This window comes from Pipistrellus hanaki (genome assembly GCF_964339955.1).
Source record: "Pipistrellus hanaki genome assembly, chromosome: 17".
In the NCBI taxonomy this organism is placed as follows: domain Eukaryota; kingdom Metazoa; phylum Chordata; class Mammalia; order Chiroptera; family Vespertilionidae; genus Pipistrellus; species Pipistrellus hanaki.
The window spans coordinates 40,731,047-40,751,937 of NC_140519.1; the positions used below are offsets into that span (position 1 = coordinate 40,731,047).

At 34.4% G+C, this 20,891-nt stretch overlaps 1 protein-coding gene across 50 annotated transcripts in view; it reads left to right on the top strand.

The window, feature by feature from the left end:
* RIMS2 (regulating synaptic membrane exocytosis 2) overlaps positions 1–20,891 on the top strand; it is a gene marked incomplete at its 5' end in the record, with an annotated part of 298,413 nt that overhangs the window by 150,844 nt on the left and 126,678 nt on the right. For 28 of the 50 annotated variants that reach the window (XM_084864496.1, XM_084864498.1, XM_084864512.1 and 25 more), the window contains 6 exons: positions 1,622–1,793; positions 3,899–4,052; positions 5,845–5,913; positions 7,500–7,656; positions 9,575–9,691; positions 15,438–15,503. In XM_084864496.1, coding sequence (XP_084720622.1) covers positions 1,622–1,793; positions 3,899–4,052; positions 5,845–5,913; positions 7,500–7,656; positions 9,575–9,691; positions 15,438–15,503 — 735 coding nt within the window. The remainder of the gene's footprint in view (positions 1–1,621; positions 1,794–3,898; positions 4,053–5,844; positions 5,914–7,499; positions 7,657–9,574; positions 9,692–15,437; positions 15,504–20,891) is intronic. The other 22 variants (XM_084864513.1, XM_084864501.1, XM_084864515.1 and 19 more) reach the window with 1 other exon arrangement.

The window sequence follows — 20,891 nt, forward strand, 5'->3', positions numbered from 1 at the left end:
AAATTTGCCTTCTTTCAACGCACTGCAGAGGCAAATGCTAGAAATGGTTCTAAAAGGTATCATTCATTGTATTCCTCTATAATTTCCATTTTCTCGGGCAAAGGTATGATTTCTTTAAATTCTGTAAAATTAGTGAGTGTACTTTTTATTTCACCACCCCATGTGCTCAAGGGAATTTACCCTTTGGCCCAGAATCAGCTTCTTCATGGGTCATCATATTGTATGTCTTTGCTCATCAACGTAAACAATATTGTTCTACCCCGATTTAAATAGAGGAATTAGGATTGGAGGAAAAGCTTATAAAACATTATGTGCTCATCGCCATAAATGTCAGGCACATGAGAGGTAAAAGAGGTTATTCCATAGGACCTGGGAAAAGAAAGAAGTGACGGCCCAGTGTTACCTCCCCATCTTGTTCTGCCTCCTGCCACCGGGGCAGGGCATTCCCAAGGTCTGCTCCTTTCTCTCAGGTTGGAAGTGACCATTCCCAATGTGTTCTTAAATATGCGTCTCCACTTTGGGGTCCTCACTTACTTCGTTTAAGTCAGCCAGGCTGCTTTGGATGCCAGAGTATCCTCTGAAGAACCATTTCAGCTCAGAAAAAGATGACGAGGATGAACAGACGTTAAGAAAGGCCTTCCATCGTAGGATACACATTTGAAAGTTGTCATAGGAATTTCTCAGAAAATATGCCAAGACCTAAAATTGTCAGAAGTTATTTGCTGTCTCATTTTATTTCACAAAGTTTGCTTGAGGATAGCTGTTCTCTAACAACTTAGGGTTGTCTTTTGGACTGGGAGACACTTTGAACTGGGATGGAGGAAGAGGACATCCATGACTAGAGTGTTAAATCTAGGTTACACTTCAGTTTGCCTTATTAAATTGCAAAGAGATCTGCAACACCAGAGGTTATCCAGTCTCCCTCCCTCCCAGGACAGAAGAAATCCCTTCTGAAATAGCTCTTCTTTAGAGCTTTCGCACTCCTTAGGAGGAAGTCAAGGCTCACGACCTATTCCCTTTCAGATGGCCGTGTAGACCATTCTTAAATTAGACAGCAAGGCTCCCACCAAATAAACCTTTCTTTCTGTCTTTCATGGAAGGAACTTTGTCTCTTGACGGAGTTTCATAATTCTTTCTTTACTGGATGGAATAGAAGTAGATGCTTTAAAATATTAGTTAGAATTTTAGAAGGACTGGAGTGAGAGAAAACTATCACAGTGAAGTGGTGAACATCACAGTTTACTTGAGTTTTTGTCAAATGAGACTCTGGCAGTCTAAGTGAATAGCATATGAAGTGTCTTTGGTTAATTAGCATTTGGAAGGCTTTCAACTGGGCAGTTAGGAATAAGATTCTGTAGTCTTATTTAGATTTTGAGAAAGGTATTTAATTATCTGATGGGAAAATTTCCAACTCAATTGAAATGTTGCTATTATTGAGTCAATACACATACGTGATATAACTACACAACTTACAAATTTTAATAGTAATTTTAAAGATTGAAATTTTTGATAAATTTGTGGCAAAACTTGACCTCTTTCCTGAGAAATTTTACATTGATAATTTTGTGGCAAATTTAAAATGAAGTTTTATATAAGTTCATATATTCTAATTTTCTCCTAGTGATAAAAACAAAAGAAGAACGAAAACTGTGAAGAAAACATTGGAACCCAAATGGAACCAAACATTCATTTATTCTCCAGTCCACCGAAGAGAATTTCGGGAACGAATGCTGGAGATTACCCTTTGGGATCAAGCTCGAGTTCGAGAGGAAGAAAGTGAATTCTTAGGAGAGGTACCTGGAGTTATTTTAAAGCTTAAACTGTTCATCCCCTACTATGTTTTTTGTTTTGTTTTTTTAATATGACCGTCAGTAAAAGTCTCTATTTTGAATATCTGAAAAGTAAACATGGTTTATTTAATGGAATGGGTTTAGCTACTGTTTTAAGACAGAATTTATTGATGTCATAAAAAAAACAACGGCTCTAAGAACTCCGTGACAATATTCACATGTTTATTCTTACTGTATTCTCATGTCTCATTGTTGAACGATAGAGTTTCACAAATATATATTGCTGTTTTATAATGTGCGCATATCATTTTAGTTGACTGAACCAATCATACTGCTCTCAGTTCAGTCATTTCGTCCTGGATTTTGTTTAAGCTTTGTAATATACCTGTAATATGCTAGGCTCTGATGCTTCCAAGGTGAATACAGCATCATGTTACTTCCTGAAGGAATGTATAACCCACTGCGGATACAGATGAGTGAATAGGCAGTTATAATACGGTATGGCAAATGCTGAGGCAGAGCAATGCCATAGGAACATGTACATACTTGCTGTGCAAAGGAGAGGCACGTGGTCCAGGGGCCTGAAATTTCCGAAGAGGGACTAACAAGACACTAGAGTTGTGTGTGTGTGTGTGGCGGGGGGGGGATCTTGACAACTGCACTGAAGCTGGAAGGGAAAGTGGTAAGAAATGAGACCTGAAGGTTAAATTGGCACCAGGTTGTGTCCCTTACTCCGTCCCATTAAAAAGTTGGGATTGTATCCGGTGGGTAGTGGGAACCAATGATAGATTTAAGGAAGAGAGTGGCTTGATCCTATTGGATTTGAGAAGAATATTTTAGTGCCGTGTGGAGAATTACTTAGCTGGAGAGGGGCAAGCTGAGAGGCAGTTCTTCAGCTATTGACACACTAAGTTACCTGCTTTCAGCACTTTTCAATGTGCTTCGTTTTCCTGAGTAAATGCAATGGGGACCTCATGGGAAAACCAACCATCTGCAGAAATATGACACTGGATGTCAGTGGCGAGGTAATCACAGAGGAACAAGCCAGTTGGGAAGGAGGGGAGCATGGTTGTGGGGAGCAGCATCTGGGACAGCTGTGTGGGTCTTGCATTGGTGGCACGTTTGCTTCCTAGCCCGTGTCCTTGAGCAAGTTATTAAATCTGTTTCTCGTTCTATTTCCTCTTCAGCCACCTGGGAATACTAGGAGTTAGTATGAGGATTAAATGAGCGTGTGTGTATGTGTCAAAATTTGGAATACAGGGCCTATCACTCTGAAAATAACTAGGGGAAATTTGGAAAGAATGAAAGAACTTAGGTGTTTTGCTTTGTTGTCTCCTGTAGGTAAATAATGACATCACTCAATAGCAGTTCTCATGTTCCTAAGCATAAATGATGCCATCGTTGCTCCTGACCCTAAAAGAAAATAAAAAGTTATTAATTTCTATGGATTGGTTTCTTGTTAAAATGTATTAAACATTTATATTTTAAGGTGCATATTATAGTATGTTTCATTTAAAAAAATCAAATGATCCTGTTTTGAATCCTTAGCAGCATATATTTAACAGAGTTTTATTTTATTCATGTTATACCTCTCTCACTTACCAGCTGATGTGAGCTTAGACAAGCTCTTTTAAACCTTTTTTTAGCCTTGCTATTCTTTTTTGTAAAAGTTGAATAGCAAGACCAAAACAGTAGGTTGTTTTCCCCCCAGAAAATTTAGACAACATATAACATGGTTTTTGATATACATTAGACCCTCCTAATTGGGTTTCTCTCTCCATTTAGAGTTTATGAAAAGGCTAAATTAATGAATGAAAATGCTTTGTAAATTATAAAATATATTAGTATTATTATAGACTTTTAATAATAGTTGTTATTTCTATAATAGCAAATTCAACAACAGTGGGTGGTTAGTCTATTTAAATTTCTTAGATATTTAAAACTTTTAAATAATTAAGAAATTATAACTATTTATTTTATTTATTGTCAAAATGTATGAATAACTTTGCAACATGGCTTTGCTTTTGATCTAATAGCATTACTGTTATATTTTAAGAGAATTTCTGAATTATTGGTATATAACGGTGTTTTGTCTCTTGGCTTTGTAGATTTTAATTGAATTAGAAACAGCATTGTTAGATGATGAGCCACATTGGTACAAACTTCAGACCCATGATGTCTCTTCCTTCCCACTTCCCCATCCTTCTCCCTACATGCCACGAAGACAGCTCCATGGAGAGAGCCCAACACGGAGGTTGCAAAGTAAGTTTTCAGTAAAATTTATTATATCTTCATTGGATTATCTTGAATGATATATATGACATGGAATTTGAAGATACATTTATGGGTATTAACATGTATCTCAGGGTTTTCATAGCTGTTATTGAATCTTTTAATTGTTTGATACATGAAGATGAGGTTATACCTGTCTATAGTATACATAGTCTGACTCCGAATAAAACAGTTATTTTTGACTCATTGATGAGTAATGATATTCTTCACTTTCCTGAAACATTATTTTGGAAAGTGTATTTGGATGTTTAAGTCTTTATTGTTTTATATTCTTTATTGTTTTCAGTTAAAGTTGTGTAACATCTTAAGGTAAAAGTCTTCCTTTTGAACATGACAAATCATTTCTAAATTTATTGTTTGATATTAACTGTTTACATAACAATTGAACTATAAAAGTTCAATTAGAGATTTCTTTAATTTGATACTTCATTCTTTGTCACATATCAACTAGATTCATCTCTTAAAATTCTCAAATAATTCTTTACTAAGTAAAACGTTATATTATCACCCTTTCACTTTTTAAAATAGAAAACATCATACCTATTATACTTTCATTCAGCCCATGACCACCAGTCTTCAAAGAAGAGTGAATGGAAACCAATTATTGAGACAAAACCAAAATGATGCTGTTGCTAGGTATAAGATGAAAGAGACATGATTTCAAAATTAAGTTTTTCAGGATCTCAGCTATTTGCGCAGATTTGGGACCAATATTTATTTTCATTCTCTACCCAATTGAATTTATTTTCTCTTAGATGGAAATTACATATACATATACAGACCTCTAGATATTTTTTACTGGTGTCATTATTATCTTATATCAGGGGCAGTTCTGATTCTTGACCAATACTAGAAGCATGTAATCTTTATGCTCTGTGGTGTGCCTGGCATATTAATTTTCATTACACTGTTCTCCTTAAATCTCTCAATAACTTCATCTGTGTTATCCCTCCTCTCTTCTGAGTCTGTTTAGAATCTAAGTCCTAATTATGTAAACCCTTAAATGCCCAGTCTGTTGGATGTCGTCAGATGATTCTAGTTTTCATGTCAGTTGGAGCTATAACAGCCTCAGATTTGATTGGGTCTAAAGTTTAATGACATAAGAATTTACAAGGAAAATAGTGAATTTATTCAGTGAGACCACATGATCTCAGATTATTTTCTGCTACCTAACCATTAGAAGGAAAAAAAACAAGAATGCAGTTACTGTCAACAAAGACTTTGTGTCCTCATAGGGCAGGGATTAAAAAACAAGCAAAACAAGAAAAAAACGTTTGTAAGGCATTTCAAATATTGGAGGGAATTCCTAGAATGTTCAAATATTGCTACTTTAGACATCTGAGACAATATGAGATCTCAATGCTTTATAAACCTACAAGAAAGCATTTATTTTCTGATAAGGGAGTTTAGTCTATTTAATGAATAACAAAATGTAAGTAGACCACACAAGTCATTTTTTTCTTTTTTTTTTTTGAAATAGCAACACTGTTTTTATTTATCACTAGAGGCCCGGTGCACAAAATTCGTAATGGGGTGGGGGGGGCGGTTTCCCTCAACCTGACCAGCACCCTCTGCAATTCAGGAGCCCTCAGAGGATGTCCTACTGATGGCTTAGGCCTGCTCCCCATGACTTTCCTTCTCTCTCTATTTTTTATTCTCAAGTTCCATTCAGAAGTCCTTCCATTGATTTTTCAGGTTGGTGAGAGATTACTATTTTTTCCTTAGTAAATACCAATTTTAATTATTGCTGTTTGCTTTATAGGATCAAAGAGAATAAGTGACAGTGAAATCTCTGACTATGACTGTGATGATGGAATTGGTGTGGTGTCAGGTAAGAATTTCAGAAATATTTTAGAATAAGCAGGAAGAGTAAATTCATCATTATTTACCAATAGATAGATAGATAGACTGATAAAATGAGAAAGAAATAACTTGCCTTCTCATCTCCCCCAAAAATACCTTATGGGAATTTAAACTCCTGATTAATTCTTATTGCTGGAACACCTGAACCAATTGTTAGATTGAATATTCATATGGAAATATTTTAAATAAGTGAATTCTTATTAATTTCCTGCTTTACACTACTAAATAATAAGGATTTTTCTGTAATTTTGAGGAATTATTATATAATTAAAACTTCTTTACATACTGTGCTAATACTCTGAAAGAGAAGAAAATCTTGTTGAGATCATCCACATACCCAAATATGTCAAATACTTATTCAAGTATTTTAATTTTTTTTCATTGTTTTGTTGGTTAAGTATCAGATGCAGCTACTTTTGAAATTATGGCATTATAGTTTAAAATATTTGCTAATGTATTGTTATAAATTATCTGATGATTTTAAATTTAGGTAAGTAGCCTTAAAAAAAAAAATACCGGGGAAAAATATATCACAGTTTACTCTTTAATATTATAAAAATGTTTCTTTTCTTCTTGAAGGTAAATTAACTTAACAGATTTCAAGGGTATGACTAATTTTACCATGGAGAAACATGCTACATGCTACAGTTGCATCAATTATTGACAAGAATTTTTGTTTGGCAATTTTTGTTCGAGTCGCATCAGCTAACATGCTATCAAAGTACCTATTATTTTTTAAAAATTCCATGACTATCTTTTAGTTTTTATTTTTGCACTATGGGTGAACAATATATTACTTTACTAAAACTGCAAAAGATAATTTACATGTTTTATGGTTTGTGAATTAAACCTCAATAAAATGGTTTTGAAAAATATTTCCCATGGCCTCTTGCTTGGGAATCATAACAGTTTTCTATTATAAATTGTGAATTATGTATTAAATTATTAATTAAATCATATCTGTATTCTATTCTTTTAATAATTGATTTTTCCAGTTTTCTTTATCCTAAAAAATGTCTTTCAGGTTTTGAACTTCTTCATCTTGATGCCATTTTTGGCACATCTCAATTCTTTCATCTTTTATTTTTAGAATGGCAAAAAATATGATCATTTTATTATTTTTCCATTTTGTTTAAAGAAGTGTATTTTTGAAAAAGAACTTTATAGGAATTTTTATTATTTAGTTTAATAGTGTATATTTGTTATTCTATTCTATTACTGAATAGTGCTTAGAAAACCTGAATCATTCACAGTATTTATCCTGGGTTCATTATTTTTCAACATCAGAAAAAACCTCCTTGTTTCTACATTTTTCTTTCTGCCTGTGTTTAAAGTATATAGCGAATAATTTAATAATCCGTTGAGAAAAGTATTTGAGTATTTGTCATCCTTTTTTAAGTATTTACAGAGTATTTTATTGTCCTAGTATTATACTGTACCTTTACCATACTCAAAGGCTGCGGCTTCATCCGCATTTTACATTTTTCAGTAAAGTAGGAAATACAGAAGGACTTCGTGTGTAGGTAACTGTCATCTTAATCTTTCCACCTTTAGATTATCGACACAATGGCCGAGACCTTCAAAGCTCAACGTTATCAGTGCCAGAACAAGTAATGTCATCCAACCATTGTTCACCATCAGGGTCTCCACACCGAGGAGATGTTATAGGAAGGACGAGGTCATGGTCACCCAGTGTCCCTCCTCCACAAAGGTAAGATAGCATGCACATTTTATTCCTAGGATGGTGGTACAAGCCTACCTGTGGTAAAACACCAGGAATAACCTCTAAAGATAAAAAATTCTTATGGGAAAAGTATCTTCAGGAGAAACAAAGATGCTATTGAATAACCTACATAATGAGAATAAAGTAAAAGATAGTCTTCTCTATGACTTTGGAAGACCCATGTATTATTTTATTGGAAGAGTTCAAAATTATAAACAGGATCCAGCTTGAAATCACTTATCAATATTGAGCAGATCTAGTTATGACCAACTTATTATACTCATAAATGGAAGAGATATTGATAACTTAAGGAACAGGGGGAAAAATAAACATATGATGCGCTTTAAAATGAGGAACCATTGTGAGAAGAGTTAAAGGGAAGGATGGCTCAGTAAATCTGTAGCTCCAGGTCTATGCCTCGTGGAAAACTCTGGTCAATGCAGGTAAGTACTGAAAGGCTTAATAGTTAGAGCCATGGAACTAATATGCTTGCCATTAGTAAATATGTGCATAATTCACAATTTATATACTTGAATATTTAATAAATTTGAAAATGTTGAATTTTGACATTTGAACATTATGATTCCTATTATAAATGAATAATTGAATTAATTTTAGACTTGGAATTTTTAATCATCATCTCAATTTGATGTATGGTATGAACCATCTAAGAGAACTTGAGGTTTGTATTTAAAAACTTACTTAATTTATAAGGATGTTAAGTACTTAAAATGTTTACTTAAGTTTAGACATTGAAGAAATTAAAAAGGAAATGTAATATATTGACTTCATAAACATAGTTTAAAATATTTGAAGATGTTGCCGAAACCGGTTTGGCTCAATGGATAGAGCACATGTGTCAAACACAAGGCCCGCGGGCCAAATCCAGCCCGCCAGGCCTTGCAATGTGGCCCGCACCGCGCTGTCATCACTGCACTCCGCTGTCAGTTTATGACATTGTCAGTTTATGACTGTTCAGTAAACCATTCGGCCCGCGATTTAGGCTGGATTTTACATTTTGGCCCCTTCTCTGATTGAGTTCGACACCCCTAGGATAGAGCGTCGGCTTGGGGACTGAAAGGTCCCAGGTTCGATTCCGGTCAGGGGCATGTACCTTGGTTGCAGGCATATCCCCAGTAGGGGGTGTGCAAGAGGCAGCTGATCGATGACTCTCTCTCATCGATGTTTCTAACTATCTCTCTCCCTTCCTCTCTGTACAAAATCAATAAAATATATTTAAAAAAAATAATAATAATAAAATAAATAAAATATTTGAAGATGTTGAGTTAATTAAACAGTTTGACAGTGAAACTAAAATTATTTTCTGAAAAATAATTTCTTAAATGTGGTAGACCTCTCAATAGAGTGATACGATTAGGAGCTTATATAACAGACTTATTCTGTCATGAATAGGAGATAGATGATCTAGACAAAGAATAGTAGCTTAAAAAAATCATCATGATCAATTAGAAATACTTCAGTTTAGATTTTTTTAAAGCAATCATTATCTCTAAAAATGGGATATGGCAATATATTGTCTATAAGCAATATGCTGAACTCGTTTTCTCCACACTAATCCGTTTTTCCAGTGGTATTTTTGTCTCGTTGAATATCACTACTAGAGATCTCAGAGCCATATAATTAATAGCTTTGATAATCCTATCACTATCCTTATCAATAGTGCCCTAGTTTTATGTTATGTCTCTGTTCTAGAACTAATCTCCTAACTTCACTGTCAACCTCCGGTTGGCATTTATGTAGACATTAGCCAGAGGGACAACTGCTTAGTTAAAACAAAACAAAAAACTTGAACTTGACAGGATAGTAATTTTTGTCTTTTTCTACTGTATTCATCAATAGCCTATGGTTATGATTTGAGTATATTTAATTGGTCTTGCTATTTCAGTCGGAATGTGGAACAGGGACTTCGAGGGACGCGCTCTACCACTGGCCATTATAACACAATTAGCCGAATGGATAGACACCGTGTCATGGATGACCATTATTCTCCAGACAGAGACAGGTGAATGTGATTAGATACTCTTCTGATTTCTTATAATCGCTGCCTTCAGGAAAGAGGTGTTACTATTAAATGTTTCTATTCTGAAATTTCTTAAACCCTATGTTTTCTTCAAATGCCTACGTTTTTTCTTATGACCCCCACATCATTTAAAAAAAAACAAAAAAAAAAAAAACACAGTTTCTTTAGTAAGAAAAAATAATCATCTTGCTCTTGCAATTCTGGGCCTTTGTTAAATCAAATTAGTAAGTTAGTAAATTTGCATATGAGGTTATAATGATAGTCATAATGAAAATGAGGTGTTTTATTATTTTTACTTTATAATTAATATCTATAAAAATATTTCCATGTGGCAATAGATTTTAGTCTGTTACATTCATAGGAAAATCAATGTGACTTTTATATATAAAAGTATTGAGATAAGCCTGGTTTGTTTAGGAAACACAAAAACTGATTCATGAAGAGGTTCTTCCTCATGGCTTAAGTAAACTTTTTAAGCATCGTAAAGAATCATGCTGTTGATTGCTGTATTTAGAAGAATTCTCTGAATTTACTCTATTAAATGTCACATACTTGGAATTAATTAATGTTAATTATTACTAATTTTTTAATTATACAAATTGATTAATTCTAATTCATGGTTTGTTGTTTATGAAATAAAAAAATGCTATATTTTCCCCAAACTATAAAATGGGTTTGAAATAAGAAAAGAAAACATAATTTACAATTCAAAGAACGTTGTGATAAAATAACAAAGGAACTCAGAAGTCCTTTTGTATGCATCCTAAACTAATTTTGGTAGAAATACTTGGGGGATTTAAATAAACTAATATGAGCTGTATCTGCCAATATCCATAAATTTGTTATGTCTACATACAGGGTTATATGTTCAATTCATGCTTGTTATTTCATTGTTTTTTTAAGCATGTTTTCTTTAATAGAGCACAGCAAGTATTGGCTTTTGATTCTGAGAACTAAGGAAACATTAGGAAGTTATTAAATTAATGTCTTTATCATTGTTGAATGAAAGTTAGTGTAGTATATTACTTTTATTTGTTTGACTTTTTCATAGTTTTTTAGGTCTTTAGGTGTAAATATAGGTATGCTACCTATAAAAATTTATACTTATAAGTGCAATAAGAATGAATAAAAGATAAACTATCATGATTAGGAATTGGAAGGAGTCCCATGAAGGTGTGTGAATGATTACTTTTGTCACGTAGTAAAATTTTGTGTTTGGTTATTTCTGGAAACTGTCTGTATAGTGATTAACAAATTCATTGTTTATTGAAAGTGTAGGGAAATGAAGGGACAGAAAAGTCTGAAATGACTTGAAATCATTCAAGTTTATGTTAAGTTTTTTTTATAATTAAAAATGGACTCGATATTTTCTCTGAAGATAATGTGGTCTAAATCATGCAAAGAGGGATAGAATAAAATTAGCCTCTAGAATTATACTCACACACAAAAGGTGTCACTATCATGCAAACATATAATATTTTAGTAATATTTTAAGGCAAATGGCCCTAGTATTAATGACAAAAAATTTGACTTAGCCTTGGTTATTACCTGATATAGTCATAATTGAAATATTGTTTTTCACATTCACTTTACAACTTTAAGAGTCTTCTATAATAGTTTAGCAAAAATTTTCAAGTAATTCAAAGCTTTGGAGAAATTGATCTATGTGGTTTAATTACTCTCTTAGCATGCCATATATTATTACTAGATCCTAATTACTGTTAATTATTAGCTGTTTTAAATCCATTTTGAAATAAGTAAAATAGAATGCCATTTAAATAGGCCTATAAAACATTTGTAATATATTATTTTTGAGTTATCCGTGCAACTATTATTTCTTAACACAAGGAATCAAAACTACAGTATTACCCATGTAATCTATCATAATATTAAATAATGGGTTCTTCATTTCTGTTTGTCCTAATATTCTAAAATATTTCCAATAATAGACTAACGTAAAAGCATTGTAATTTTTATGTATTATTTAATTGGTAAGAGTACTCTAGAATTCTTACAGTGAATATTCATCAGCAGCATTTTATCAGGGCAATCACATGGTTGATTGAAAAGTCTAAAAGAGAATTTCCTTTGAAATAGTAGATAAATTTAGGTATTTTGCACGGTGTGTTAACCTTTCTTGTCTGTGAGAGCTGAAGCATTGGACTAGGACAGTGTTTTATTGAATACTTTGTCGTGGTGTTTGAAACCTAAAGGCATTGGGTTTGAATTTAGGCTTTTACACTTGCTCGCCATGTATCTTTGGGCAAATTAACCTCTTTGGAATTTGATCTCCTCATTTCAATAATCATAACAGTAGTGCCAATTTTACACGGTTGTTGTGCCCGCTGAATGACCCGGTGCCTCCAGTTGCATCGTGTAGCCTAGAAGATGTGCCTTACCTCTCAGCATGTTTAAAGGATCTTTTTGTCTTTCAAATAATTTCCATTTTATGTGCTTATCAATTAAGCAGGAAAAAAAAAGGGGGAAATCAGTCAATTCATGTGTTTTTTAAAAAGCTACGTAGAGAATGTAGGACATGACTTGGGCCTTGGAAAACGAGCATGTTTAGCCAGGTGAGAACAAGAACAGAGATGCAGGGGCTGAACACAGGTGTGTGTCTGAAAGAGCCAGTATGAAGGATGAAGGACTTGAGGACGTGGGGGAAAGTTATGCAGGAAGATAGTGGCTTTTACATCAGCATATTGGGGAGAAATTATGCTATTTGACATTCATTTATAGCATCTGGTTAAACTTCAGCGGTATAAGAAGGAGATATAGTATTCATACTCTTTTCTTATGGGTAACATAAAAAATCATATATCAAAATTTGATTTGACCTTTAGTGCTCTTCTCCTCTTACTCTTTTGTCCTAAGTCAAAATCCTATTTTGTTTTGAAAAGAAAATAAGTTCTTTATAAATAATTCAGAGACTTGAGTGCAGGGGTATTAGCTGAAATGATGAATTGCAAAGGGCACCTTTCACCCTCCTCTCTATCCCCTATTACTTTCTGGGTCATTGTCTCTATGGTAAATTGTGTTAACTGCAGCCACTAGGAACATAATTTTCCTGGCAAAAACTATGTCGCTTTCGTGTTAGAAATTATTTTAAGAGCTTATGTGTTTACATGATTTAATTTACTATTAGAATAAGTATGCTGTACTAGATACTATTGCTGTAACACGTTAGTGATATCCTGCAGTGAGAATTTTATTTATCCTAGATGCCAGAATATTTTGGGTACATGGCATTAATAGATATTTAAATTACAAGATGAGGAATAGCTGATGGATTATATTAAGCTCCAAAGGGGGGATTAGAGAATTATAATGAAAGTAGAAGGGCTTTTAGAGATCTTAGAGTCCCAGCTTCTGAAGAGGCACCTGAAGGTAGCCTGTTGTATGTAGGTAGGGATGAAGTGGAAGGGACAGGGTCTAATTCTCACATTTTCTCCAACCCCAGAGTCATTCTGATTTTACTGCGTTTATATGTTATCTATTGGTTTAACTTAACATTTTGTTGGAAAATTTGAAAACTGCTGCTCTAGCCCTCTCATGTCACAAATGCAGCACTGGGTGTCCGAATAGGCAGATGACTTGGTCAAGCCTCGCAGTTAGCATGTGTTTTTCTGAAGAGTCTGCAGGACATTTAAGCAGCCGGGTAAAGAGCCCAGAAGGCCGCTGGAAATGTGTTGTGGAACCCAAAGAAAAATTAAGGCTAACGCTAGAGTTTGCACTGTTAAGAACAAGTAATGTTATCTGGAGAATGTGTTGGAATATAAGGAAGGTAAAGGATTAAATTTTGGGAATCCCCTGCACCTAAGAATGCAGAAAAAGGCAATCTAGTAGATGAAATGAATAAAGAAGCAAGAGACCAAGCCATGTGTACAAACGTTAAGACCCTGAATTTTAAGTTAAGGAAGCCCCGAGCTTGAAACCCAATCCTGCTCCTTACTATATGGCTATGGGCAAGCACTCATAGCTCAGTGTCTCTGTCGGTGGGAATCCTAGCACCCACCTCCAAGAGTTTTTGTGAGAAGTAAATGGGATAAAGTAGACAAAGTTTAATAGAGTACATGGCACATAGCTAAGTGTTAAATAGATATCATTTTTTTTATAGCCAGAAAAATAGTGTTGAGAAACCAAGAGAAGAGTGTCAAGAAATAAAGATTGAAAATCAATGTCTATCTAATACCGCAGATAAATGTAATACGATGAAGATTAAGAAAAGATTAAGGGATTTTTCTAGGATTTCACAGATAACATCACAGGACAACTTCAAGAGAATTGTAGAGGCCAAAGTCCAGGAAAGTCAAAGAGATGCAATGGCAAGTGTGAGGAAGGCAAGTTCGGCTAAGCTTTTATTTTTAGGATTAGTGCACTTGAGGAATGGTAGGTCATCTATCCCATATGATATGCTAATTATCTGTTATGGCCTTGAGGCTTAACAACCGACCACATAAGGACCAGATCACAATTCTGGATTCTGTGGGAGGGTGGGGCATCGAACTACAAGCAGGCCGAGCAGAGGTAAAAAGCTATAGGAGGAGGTAGGACGGCAAGCTATTAGGGGGAGGGGGCGGGGAGAACTACAGGAGGGCAGGGCAGCAGGTGGAGAGCTACAGGAGGGTGGCAGAGAGCTACTGGTGCATGGATTCGTGTGCAAGGCGTATATACACATATATATGCCTAAGCAATCATTCGACCGGTCGCTATGACGCTCACTGACCACCAGGAGGCAGACAGTCCACACAGGAGCTGCCCCCTGGTGGTCAGGGCTCTTGTAGACAGTGATGAATGGAGCTAGGTCCTGTGGGAAGTGGAATTACAAGTGGAAGACTTTCTTCCTTCGGTGAAGAGGAAAGGGACAAGTGAAGATACAAATATATATTTGCTCTCTATTTAGAGTTTAGAATGGAAGTTGAGAGAGTTCAAGGTTGGTTTCTATTTTTTTACCGAAAGGCAATGATCATGTGCCAAAATTAAGTGTTTTGAGAAAATAGGAAATTTTTCAATTAGTGCTATGCAAAGAAGAGAATCACAGACGCCTAGAAGGTCAGTGTGCTGCTTTGATGGCTATGGTGGACATGAGGCATGGAATGCAGCAGAGCCATAGCATGCGATAAACATAATAAAAATAAGGAATGGAAAAGTGTCTAGTGTCCAATAAATTTAATAAATGCAGTTAATCAGAAATGATTTGAATCAGTTTGTTCTTTACTAAATTGAATTTATAAAGAAAGCCTTTTAAGTAATTAATGATTGAAGAAGAAACAATTGCCTTGTAAAATCTCCTAAATATGACAAGTATTAAAATTTGCCTCTTTTATTATTTTCTTCTGAGCTTTCTGATTATTTTATTATTTTTCTCTCCTCACCTTTCCTCCTAAAAAAATTGGAAAGCATCTATAATATTGTGTAACATTTTACAGATTGTCTTGAAGATGTTTGGGTAATAACTGACAAGAATTTATTTTGGAATATGATTTATTTTTATCTCAATTTGTTATCTTTTGTTGTGTTTTGTTTGAGACTATTTAGAATATTTAACCTTTATCGCTGACATACCTTATGGATATTGGGTGGAAAGAGCAAGCTTTCCAGTAACAATTTTCATTTGCTTTGCTTACTACCTGCTTATCTTTTTTTAACCTCACTTTTTAAATGAAACTATACCTTTTCGTTTCTTTCCTTTGTCTCATTTATGTTCTTGTTTCTGCCACGCTTGCAGTCACTTTCTTACTCTACCTCGCTCCAGATACAGTCAGACCATTGACCGTCATCACAGGGATGGCAGGTATACTTTTTCTTACAATTGAGTGTGTTCATAGAATTGCATGTGCGTGTCTATTACTGTGATATAACTCCTCCGACTTCTGTTTTATATATATATATATATATACATACGATTATAATGAAATAGGGGTACATTATCCTTATAAAATAATAGTAAGTAAAGCAATATCAACTCTTTGATTGCAGTAACATGTCAATTAACTGGTGAATGAGTTAGGATCCTATCGTTGATGGTTCTAAAATTTTAGGTTTCCAAGAATGACAATTAATTTTTATGTCCTAGAAGGATCAAACACAGTTTCATTACCTCTGGCTGACCACCTCCCTCCACAGAGTTCATAATTGGGTATTTAGACAGCACTGGTTGATGTCTGCATATCTTAGCGACCTGCTTCCCTCCCTCAACAGTGGAGGAGTCAGTCCTGAAGTGCTGAGGATGAACTGAGTGGCTTATGGCTGCCTTGCCCAAGGTGGCTGTAATCTACTCCTTGGTCGTAGATTTCCCTCGGTTGGAAAATCTTTGTTCATTTCTCATCTACCACCATCCCCCTTATATTGGAGGGAGATGTCAATTACATGGCACTTAACAGAAGAGAGGATTAACTAGAAAAAGAAGGGGGAAAGGGCCTATATGTAGCTTTAGGGACTTGAGCCAGTTCAAGGACATTTTGAGATCCTGTAAGCAGAGAGGAGAATGGCAGTGATACTATGGTGGGCTCAGCTAGTGTAGACAAGGAATTAGGTGCTGTGCTCTATCATTTCAAAGTGATTTGAGTTATGTGTGATGATTTTTATCCTATTAATTTAGTTAATTAAGAGTTAATAAAATAGTTAATAATAATTTAGTAAATTAAGAGTTAATAAAAATTATTGAAAAATAATGACTAAATTTCTAAGGATTGAAATGATGTAGATAAATGAAAGGAAACATAAGAGATACCATTAACAATATATTCTTAATAATTCAAGTTTTGTGATGTCTCTCAATAAATGTAATTAAAAGTGAATGGCTTTCAGTTTATTATAGTGATTATTACTATATTTGATTTTCTTTTGCATTTTCTCAGTGCCTTTCATTTTGCTTTAATACTAAGTAATTCTTACTTTGTTCTATCTTTTATTTTTAATATTGCTGGATATAACATTTAGACTATTTTTTGGTTGCAATGATTATACGTTTATCTTAAAAATATATGGAAATGTGGTTACATAACTGTCCTCATAATTAACCAAGACCTTTCTTAAGGTAGCTGACATGAATGAGGCATTACTGATCACAGGCTTATTCTACTTACTATGGTGACTTCATTTCACTGTAAGTTAAAACCATGCACCACATTTTTTACATTCTATATTTTCCTAATTTTAATTATCAATAAATAGAGTGTCTGCCTCATATTACTTATTCGTTCAGTAAATCGATCTAGATAGAATCAGTTCTCGATCATCTCGTGGTTGGTTACTAATTTCACAATACTTAACAATTCTCAACCTAGCTGGCCTATTTTGAAGGATATATTTCTGAATTGTTTTTCTGTGTACCATGATTTGGCTTGTGTTCAGGAAACACAATATCATTAATGTTTGCATTAAAGTAAGACACAGATAGGAAAATAAATTTAAATAAGTTTTCAAATAGCTTACCGTAACGTTTGCTGTCATTTAAATGATTCAAATTTGTGAGTTTGTATATAGACAAATTGGGTAGGTTTTGTAAGAATGAAGTTCTTTCGTTGCTTTTTAAAGTATTCCCTTTGATCATTATCAGACTGATACATAGAAAAGAATGTATGCACATTTCAAAACATAATAATGAAATGAGCAACCACACATATACTACCCAAACTGAGAGCCAGAGGAGATGCTCATACACCTTGCATCTTCTGCAGGCTCCTGGCCTGTTGCGTTCTCTTCCACAGAAGTAATAAAGGCTATACTGAATTTTCATTTTACATTCCCTTACTTAGCTTTATTTATTTTTTTTTTTAAAGGGACTTGGATCATTTGTTTCCACTCTGCTAACTTTCCAAGTTACTCGATTCCTCTGACCCCATTTTAGTGCCCTGAGATGGTGGGATTACGGAAGATATGAAAGTTTACCTAATCATCTCCCCATTCTCTTACATATAATACCATAGCATTCCATGCTTCTTGTTTTAAACTTCTGCGCTTTTATATGTAATGCAACTTAGCACAACCACTCATTGCCCTTCCATGTTAGTATCATCTGTTGATCTCTTGGGTATGCTCTTTTAATTACTGGATTTTTTTAGCACCTAGCCTTAGTCTTCATCACCTTGAGGGTAGAGTTCACCTGAATGATCTATTCAGCACCCACTTATTTCTTTGACTGTTTCAAATATGAGGGAGTGGACTTTACTTCCAATTCTGCTTCAGTCAATCTTATGACCGTACTCTGAGTCTTATGATCATTTCAAATTGTTCTGCCTTTGAAATCTTAATTCCAATATTCCACTCTTGGACCAGAATTCCACAAGGTTCTTTTCCATTCTTTCATTGAGTTACTTTTACCTCGTCAGATCTTTTATGTTAATAGAGGAACTCCTCCCTCTTGACCCTTCAGCTTTCATTTTGTGTCTTGGAGCGGGAGAGAAACTTCAATATGAGAGATAAATATTGATCAGCCACCTCCTGCATGCACCCCCCACCAAGGGATCAAGCCCATAACCTGGATATGTGTCCTCACCGGGAATCAAACCCATGACCTTTTAGTGTACAAGGTGATCCTCCAACCAACTAAGCCATACCAACAGGGCTAATCCCGTCTTCTCCTTCTTCTCTTTCTCCTTCTTCTTCTCCTTCACTTCATACCAAGTGATCTAGGTCTGCTGCCTCAGAACATAACCTTTCTTACTAACATTTTAATAAGTCCACAGTATCAAAAAGCAGCCTATCTAAAATGAATGAAAAAGTGCCCCATGTATATTAAATGATCGGCCTAAACTGTTCCAACTTTAACAGATAATGAGCAAGGGTAGCATCAGATCCGTATGTGAGGCTGCTGAGAACTGAATAGGAGGCACTTTTTGCCCTGCCTCTGTGATGTCTTTGCATTTCTGGATGATAATATTTCCATGATCTTATTCTGGACACACCACAGGCACATCAGTGGGGTCAGAGGTTAGCTTAGCTGCCTGCTCGGCTGTAACAGATTTCACCCCTGGATCCCACTGCAGCCCAGATTGAGTCCCTGTGAGTCTCTGCACAGGACACTTGTAGCACCTTATCTTCTCCACCACAGGCTTCCCATTGGACTCTCTGACGGTCTCATCTATCTGCTGAAATTTCTCCAGCTGTGTGTGTGTGTGTGTGTGTGTGTGTGTGTGTGTGTGAGATCCATCTTTCCTACTATATCTTTAACATCATTCATGCTTATTTTAAATCCCCTGTTAGTTACAACTCTGTTAATTGCTTTGCCTCTTGACAGTGTGCCTTATTTTTCTTGATTTCTGGTGTTCTAGTCATTTTTTGTTGACTGTTAGGTATCATGTAATCAGTAGTGACTAACGCAGGTAGTATTCCGCCTGAAAATGTGTGTGTGTGTGTGTGTGTGTGTGTGTGTGTGAATTGATCCTCAGATAGCTACTTTTGTGTGCTGTGTGTGTGATTTGGTCTGACATTATGAAGTGACAGCTAAGGCAGCAGGCAGTAGTGTGTATGAGGAACTTTCACTATTCTCATTCCACTGTCAGTGTAAAGCCAGCAAAGCAAACGGAAGGCTAAAGAATTGTTCCAAGTCGATCAGTGAAGCTGGTGAACATAACACTCAGATAGTCAGATAGTCTAATGTGGGGACCATGTCCCATCACATTTACTCCTATAAAGAATAACAATGCATAATTCAGTCCTGTGATCTACATCTTTAAAATGTTTGGTATTTTGTGGATTTTTTAAGGATCTAGGAAGGGAAAACAAGGCCAAATTCTTGGTGGACTAACTTGAATTTCTTACAATTGACAAATGTTATTAAACTTTAACATCCACTGAAAATGAAACTATTTAGTAGTAAAATAGAAATCTTATAGATAGAAGTTGGTAATTATATTTTCTCTCAGGATTTTGAAAAAATATATATTTTAAAGATGTATTAATTTGCTGCATTTTAATTGTTGGTAAGTAAATAATCCTGCTTAATCATAGTTTTGTTTCTGGTGGGTGTTTTTTTGTTTTTTGTTTTTTGAAGTAAAAATTAACAAAAATTATAAAGACTTAATAAGATACTCAATTCAAAACATTCTCAAGATATTTACATTTTATATGTTTCTCTGTGTGCATATCAATAATACATTGTTATATTTGACCCTATTAATCTTAAAGAAATTACGATACCTTTTCCTCTTGCTGTTTCAAATAATTACTATTTTTAAAAAATGCTTTTCTAGATCTGAGACACTTTACTTCTCTTTTTGATGATAATTCATGCTTATGGGTAATAGTAATATGTTTTTCTAAATTAAAGCTGTCTTGCTGTCTCTCATCATATGTTTTATTGACATTTTCCCATTTTAGATTGTTACTAATGTGGCTGACTCTAGATATTGCTGTTATTTTTAATAAACTTAATTACTTTTAAAAAATACATAATTTATATTTAACTGAACAGAAATGCCCTATGGAGAAGTGCTGTCATTCCCAGGGATAAATTAATCTATCTCCCACCGAAATAATAAAATGTTCCTATTTGTGCACAATCATTTCCCATGATTTCCATGGTGTTTTGTGTCTTGCAATTTCTTTAACTTTGAAAGTAATGCTAAACTAATATAGAGTTTTTTTTAAAAAGTTAAACTTTTACCTCCTACATTATGATGATCATGAAAATTATATAGTTGAGCCATATGATTACTTTAAATTATTTGTTACATTACACATATATATGTTATATTAATTACCCTAAAATATCTCATTTAAAAATATTATTATGTATTTATTTCTTATACTATGCAGCTCATGTTCAGAAAATCTCTAGACATTTAAGCTATTTTATCAAAGGTATAATGCTTCTGTTGTGTGAATCAGTTTACTATATTACACAATGTGGATATGGGACAGACATTTCTTACACCAAACCTGAGATTATACTCCTTGCCCCTCAGAGAGACATCATTTTTTAAAGATTTCAGCTTTGGAAAGAAATAATTTCTTTATAAAAATAAAAACTAATTCCTAAACAGCTTTATTTTTTTTTTTTTTACAAGTTTTATTTTTTAAGAAATCCTGTTAGGTTTCCTAGGGCATCTTTACAATACAAACATGAAATAAGAGTGATTTAAGCATAGACTTCAGGGTCTGAGTTATATTTTAGGACAATTTCACTGACATATCTGAGCATTACTTTGAAACTTTGCATTGTGCTGGTTGTTTTAAA